This window comes from Vanessa cardui, chromosome 24, assembly GCF_905220365.1.
Source record: "Vanessa cardui chromosome 24, ilVanCard2.1, whole genome shotgun sequence".
Classification (NCBI taxonomy): domain Eukaryota; kingdom Metazoa; phylum Arthropoda; class Insecta; order Lepidoptera; family Nymphalidae; genus Vanessa; species Vanessa cardui.
The window spans coordinates 5,327,882-5,335,113 of record NC_061146.1 but is presented as its reverse complement, the minus strand read 5'-3'; the positions used below and the strand labels follow the sequence as shown (position 1 = coordinate 5,335,113).

The window sequence follows — 7,232 nt, the reverse complement described above, 5'->3', positions numbered from 1 at the left end:
AAAATGTTTCATATAAGATTTCTTAACCACATTTTGATTTATATGCTCCCATTCTCATTCCAATTCCATAATATAATTTCAATAGCAAATTCACTAAGCAATTATGAAAAGTGAATTGAATGTTATTCAAAATATATTTATTTTTAGATATATTCTTTCAAATTAATATTAAATAACAACACAAATAATTATCAAACCAGTCCATTAAATAAATAAGTAACGATAAATATAGTTAATATTTAATTCAAATAAAGTGATGATGATTTTTCTTTTTTCAAAACATTTTTTTTTTAAATTTATATATACACAGGTGATATGAACGCAACTCAGACTTTTTTTAAATTAAAACTCATATTTTCAGCAGGATGCAAGATTTTATTATTTTTGTTAATTGTCATTATAATTACTAAATTACACACACGTTAAATATTTAAATAAAAACCTACTATAATTTATGGACGATTTTTGCCAAAAAAAGCACTATCACATGTTCATCAGTATTTAATATAATTTATCAAACAAGCTTTATAGATTATTAAAATAAAATTTTGTGTCAATATTGGATGACTTATATTTTTATTTTATATATTTTTTCATTATTTACATTTTAACATTATTTTCGAGTTTATAATAAATCTGTATTCTGTATAGTCTCTGTAAATTATTATAAGATGGCAACACAAAATAGGTGAATGAAGGAATTTGAAGAAATAGAAAGAAGTCGCTAATTTATGCGAGACGGCGTCTTTATTTTCAGATGAAATTGTCTAACTTGTTGTAGGAATTAGAAAATAATACGTGTTGGCCTTGAGATACTGACAAAGTGAGTTTTGGTGTAGACAAATTGTTTATTTATTTAAATTGTAATGAAGTGTCTAACTAGGCTTGTTTTCTATGCAATGCATTCCACATAGTGACGTAGGAAGAAAACTATAATGCACAATTTCTAAATACATTTTTAATGTTTACCATCATTTAGTTAACGGTTCAAGTAATTATAACAGTTACGTTTACGGTAAATATTTTCATAACCAACGTTTAAACATTGTTTTTATTTACATACGTAAACGATTTCAGGATTCCAAAAAAAACGTTCAATATGGGGGACCAGCAATTTTTCCTTAAATGGAATGACTTCCAGACGAATATGGTTACGTCTTTTCGACATTTGAGGGATGAAAAAAGTTTTACGGACGTAAGTACGAAGTTTATGTTATTTTCTGTTTTCTTTAAAATTAATTTATTTTTATCATAACCCTTTGATTAAAAAATATACTGTGTGGTAAAACAATTTAAAAACCACATACACTGTATAATTGTTACAAGTTGATGTATGTCTTTTAAATATAATTTGAAACTAAGCTGCTTATCAAAATCATTACAAAAATATAAGTTTTTTTTTTTAATACTAATACAGTGTATTCTCTATGAAATGCAAGGAATACACAGAGTATGTAAAGAAAAAAAACATTTCTTGTGTTCAAAATAGTTAGATTTAAAAAAGCAAATATCGTCCTTGGAGTTTAAACTTGCTTCATACCAAATTCCATCATAAATGGGTCAATGGCTGTTGACCATGAAAGAGCACACATAGACAGACAGCGTTACTTTCGCATTTTTAACATTAGTTTAGATATAAAAAGCATCTGATTGTTAATAAATTTAATTATTTCGTTTACAATCTTTCAGGTCACACTAGCATGCGAAGGTCAAACGTGTAAAGCACATAAAATGGTACTTTCAGCATGTAGTCCATACTTTAAAAGCTTATTAGAGGTATGTAAACAATACTTTATTTATCATATGCATAGCTTTTATCCTTAATCTTTTGATCATTAAATTATTAATGATAGAAAAAGATAAATCATTGAATTTGTACGATAACTATATTATCTGATGGGTATTACTTAATAAAAAAAATATTACTTAATAAAAATAAACTGAAGTATTGTACATAAGAATGAATGTTGCGGCCGTCTTAAAGAGTCGCACACTTTATTAGTAAGTAATATTAATATGTTTTTATGTATAACATGTGTAAGTGTAGTGACTGCTGACGGTCCTTAATAAATAAAAAAAAAAAATTTTGGATATCTCTATATTATACATCATAACACTCTTAATTAAAAAAATATAATCAGATTACAATAAAACACTTTTTTAGATGTATAGTCTGTTCCAACTCAAGGAGGAATCAAGATCAACAAATCCTTGTATATATTGTATATAATAAGATTCCTTGCAATTTTCTTATAGTTAAATTGTGCCCTATTAACAATTCTTAATTAATAAATCTTGATTCATAATAAACCCCTATTAGACTTGACTCCTTATATTTCACTTTCAAAGTTCAGATTAGTTTCATTGACATTTAAAACAATAATTTTTGTCAAATCTATAATGAATATCATATAATCTGAGAGGTCTCGACCAATAATATTGTATAAATTTTATATTAAATGTTGTATTTGACTCTTGTCCTCTTGTAGTTGGAAAAGACTAGCATTGACCATCTATTATGGTATTGGTTTACGAGATTATATATAATCACCAATATTTTTATTTACAGGAGAATCCATCAAAACATCCCATAATTATCTTAAAAGATGTATCATACTTGCACTTACAAGCGATACTTGAGTTTATGTATGCCGGTGAGGTTAATGTGTCCCAGGAACAGCTGCCGGCATTCCTCAAGACTGCTGCAAGACTTAAAGTAAGGACTTAACAATATTATATATGTCAATATGCACTCTGTGACATATCTTTAAGCAAGCTCTTCTCGTCATCTCCTTAGAAATTTACCTATATATGTTTTGGTTTGAAGGGTGAGTCAGTAGGACTATATGCTCAAGGGAAATTTTAGTTTTCTAAGTTGGTGACAGTTTGTCATTATATATCTCACAGTACAAATGTCTGTAAACCGTGGTGATCAAATACTTAGTATTAGGTGGCCCTTTTGTCAATCCCTTTACATATTTGATAGTAAAGTTTGTTTCAAAGTATGAATATAAAGTATTAAAATTTATAAAAATGTTCGATCTTGGTTATTTCTCGGTTTCCAAGGCTTTTGGAACATTTCTGATGTAAGATAAAGGTGGTGGTGTTAGACCGTCTGATTTATTTGATAACAAAAAATGTAGTATTGGTAAACATATTGAGGTAATCAAGATTATCTTTGTTTGTTTGAAATATAAGGAACAGTATTTATCTAATTTCATATTATTTTTCCCTCCTTTGGTTGCTGGAAGAATTCCCCTTTTAAGGATAAGCATGCCTTTTTATACATATACCTTATTAATTTGTTTTTACACACAGTATAAGATTATAAATACTTTTTACAAGGTATTTTACTATTATTTAATGTCCTGGAAATGTTTGTAAAAACCCATAATGAGGATCTGCAACTCCAAGAAACTGTACTCTGGTTTCACCCAACAATAATTTGGTCTGTATATGGCCTGTTGTAAGACAAATGAATTTTGCTAAATTTATATTGTATGACAATGGTTGATGTGTATGGTTACTGCCTTATATGAGTTTATGCCCTTAATATGATTTTTTTAAAACAAAAGTCATTTAGAACATTAAACCCAAAATATATAGAATAATGTCATTTTTTGACCTTTGACCTTGATTTTATTTGATTAGCGTAAACGAGACAGACTTGGGACAAATGTGGAAAATACTTTTAGTTTGCGCTGAATGAAATGTCTAAAGTTATTTTGTATATTGCAGGTTAAAGGGCTAGCCGAGCCGCCGCCACAGATGCCTAGTATCAAGAGAGAAGGCTAACCCAGTGTGTGCTTTAAAGACTTTAGTGAACTATGAAACACCAATGTAACATAAAAATAATTGACACCACACCGTATGTATTTTTATATGGCAATTTATAAACACCTTAACATTCTTGTTTGCAATATTCTGACCAGCAACACCTTCCTTTATATGTGTAAATTTACACCATTTGCATCATTCTTTAGTTATTTTTTTATTTAATTTTCAAGATACTTTACTGATTTTGTGCATTTTGCAATTCGTATTAGTAGCTTAAGTTGATATTGCCTTTAATGTGTTGCAAACTGCTATGTCATCGGCTGAGCTACCGGTGCAGCTGCCATTTATAGAATAACATCACTTTCTCATAGTGTGTAGAAATAAATGAGGACTTTATAAAATATTCGGTTGCTGTTAAAATATAAATATAAAGCAATATTTTTATAAACGAGAAACTCCAGAAAAAAGAAAAGTATACATTTAATTTTATAAATACCCATAGTTATAATAAACCATAGAGAATCTCTGTAATAGAAATCTGTTCCTTTTGTTTCTCCAATATATAGAATATATAAAACAATTTTGTTCATAGATAATGAACTACATTTTAAAGAGTTGTACACAACTGTTTTATTATTAAGTTATAAAGCTATAATGTCTCATATGAATGTTGAATCATATTTTTCAAAAGGGAAAAATAATGGGATTTTAAAATTTAAACCCATCGATAAATAATATTTAAAACAAGTGGACCTGCCAATAGTTTTTATTAGTGCCTGATATAAACTCAAACCAATTAAGGCAATTTAAATAATTCTGTCATACACAATCTCTAAAGTAACATTTTCTGGGTTTTTCTTTGGGCTAATTATCAATAGCAATAGGTAATACAGAAGCTAATGTGCCTCCAAACTTTAAAGATTTTACTTTTGCTCTCTCAATTGTATCGGATTTGCCATCCCCTTCAATTCTGGAAGTGAAGAAATGGAAAGTGCAGTCTCATTTCACACACTTTTTCATGTGTAATTATTTGTATTCCTTGTCCCTTAACTGAAATTGTTAAGGTGGACATCACTATTATGATTTGCAATTAATAAGTACTGTATTTTCAACTAGTGTAACCCATGTGTATATGAATTTAATGTTCAAAATTGTTTCAGAACAAAATCACAGAAAATTATTTATTATACGAAAACTATTTTTATATGAAAAACAACCAGTTTTTTAAATAAAATGTTTTAGAGATTGTGTACTACATGCAACTAATTTGCAAATTTCGCAATAACCATTAAATTCCCATGGTTTTGTCACAAATAAATAATTTTGTATCGGGGAAGTAACCATCTCTCATATTCTGTCTTTGTTTTGACATATTATAAATTTAAATATATCAATTCATCAAAATGTTGATAATATTAATGAATATGTCACATTAGTTTTGATGTGGTGGCAATCACACTTTAGACCCTTCCAATCTAAGTTACCTAACGACCAAAGTTTTAGCACGTATTCCACAGAACAGATTAACTAAAGTCTGCTTTGCGATCACATCAATAAACATTGAAATGTCAACAATAACTTTAAACAAGTGTTTCCACATTGAAACTTTTATTAGGTTTCAATTATTTTTTACTGCAGAATGGTCAAAAGTTCTTTGGCCTAAAGTCACTGGACAGTTTAGGTGAAGTTAATGTTACCCTGTAAAATTCTAATTTGAACTAATTCTTATTCTATGTCATATAACTTTAACTAATATTGCCAGTTAACAGTGGTCTTGACTAGAAAAAATTCTAGACCTCATCATTAAATGTGTTTTATTAATGTCGTATCATAAAAAATAAGGCCTAGTCTTTATTTTAATAATATTATCTTTACAACCATTTCTCTTTGAAAGATATTTTAGTAGTATGCTTCTATAGTTAATAAAACGTTTTATAAAATCGAGAGTTATATTTAGGGGAATGTCATTAATGTAATAAAATTATTCAATTAATTTAGTTTAAATATGCGTATATTATGAAAGCATAAATTAATTTTAAAAAGTCTTAATGGTATTATAATAGTTATTGTTGGCATTTCAATACCACATACTATTATTATAGCTGATCTATTCCACCAACGGATGCCTTATAATAAATACAGTTTCCAAAATAAATGTCGATTCATTTCGAATGAAAAAAATAGAGAACGTAACACAAATTATAGCGTTTGTTTTTATATCAAAATGATAGTAAATGTCTTAACCGATTATCGGTTAACATATATAACGTGTGCTTGGCACAACTAGATGTATTGGAATCGACATTTCCGTCTTGGAATGCCTGAATGCTTGTTAATATTATAAGGTGTTGTTTAATGTAATTATGTGTAGTTGGTTACACATGACTTGTGTTTTTATTGTGCTCGATGCAATGTATACAGCATAATACGTTTTTTTTTTTAATTCAATTTAATTTGTTATCTTTGTAAAAGTCAAAATTGACAATCATGATTTCTAAGTTTTAGGTTAAGCGACTCTTTTTATTTTCTCTTTTCTAAAATTATTTTTAAAGGCACTTCGACCTTTGAGCTTTGAAAATTAAAAACTTAGTACAAATCGTATTTCGACATGTGTTTAATTCATTTCATTATATTGGTGCAATTTCAATATTCTATTAATTTAATAATTTATATGACTAATGTACGAGCTTGTACATTTATGCATTTGTTCATTATTTCATGCACCACTCACAATTAAATTAGTTGATAAGTTTTTTTTTTTATCTTTTGTAATTTTAAGATGAACTTAGGTCTTCGTTCAGCACTTTCTTATTATGTTCACCTTTTTTTTTTTAATTTTTCCATCGTGTTAAACTGTAATGTTAGTTGTTGTAAAAATGTAAATCTGATATTTTTAGACGGAGTGACGTATGCGCTGAAATAGTTATCACGTGAAATAGTTTGTAACGATTGAATTAATGAAAGATTTGTAATTTTAGATAATAATAAAAAAATATGATAAGATAGATTGTTTTATTTACATAATTTTGTTTGAATTCATATATTATTTAAATTGTAATCAACGTGTTCCTTTTAAAATCAATAAAATGCTGTATAATAACCATATACAATCAAATCATGTGAAAACTCCAAACAAAACCTGATAAACCAGGATACTAAAAAAAGTATCACGTAGATATATTCAACAAAGGTCTTCTATGAGTAATTTGTATTGCTTTAAATTATTCCACTCAAATTAGGCTTAGGTTACTTAAATGTTAAATTGATTAAATAAAACCATTCCATATAATTATAGGTGATATATTTTTGATTCTACAACCGCTAAATAAAACATTCGAATCGTCTATATAATAAAAAAAATACAGCACCAACAAAAGTAGAACTTTGAAGTAAATATAATTTTAGAAAATTTCGATAAAATGCAACTTTGGAATGACATCGATGACAGGAATAAA

General features: G+C 27.5%; 1 protein-coding gene across 2 annotated transcripts; it reads left to right on the top strand.

Moving 5' to 3' along the window:
- Positions 1-670: 670 nt before the first annotated feature.
- Positions 671-3,909, top strand: LOC124540049 (longitudinals lacking protein-like). 2 transcript variants are annotated; one of them, XM_047117451.1, is made up of 5 exons: positions 671-823; positions 1,078-1,195; positions 1,690-1,776; positions 2,570-2,716; positions 3,739-3,909. In XM_047117451.1, the coding sequence occupies exons 2-5, from the start codon at positions 1,100-1,102 to the stop codon at positions 3,793-3,795; spliced, it is 387 nt and encodes a 128-aa protein (XP_046973407.1). In that variant the 5' UTR covers positions 671-823; positions 1,078-1,099; the 3' UTR covers positions 3,796-3,909. The 2 variants fall into 2 exon arrangements, with proteins under 2 accessions (XP_046973407.1, XP_046973408.1); XM_047117452.1 differs by lacking the exon at positions 671-823 and adding an exon at positions 871-1,003.
- The last annotated feature ends 3,323 nt before the right edge of the window (positions 3,910-7,232 follow it).

What these genes read in the sequence shown, in the direction of transcription:
- LOC124540049 (XM_047117451.1), top strand. Translation starts at nt 1,100, where the DNA reads ATGGGGGACCAGCAATTTTTCCTTAAATGGAATGACTTCCAGACGAAT. An exon ending in ATGAAAAAAGTTTTACGGAC is followed by an intron (nt 1,196 to 1,689) that starts GTAAGTACGAAG and finishes ACAATCTTTCAG; the next exon opens with GTCACACTAGCATGCGAAGG. An exon ending in ACTTTAAAAGCTTATTAGAG is followed by an intron (nt 1,777 to 2,569) that starts GTATGTAAACAA and finishes TTTTATTTACAG; the next exon opens with GAGAATCCATCAAAACATCC.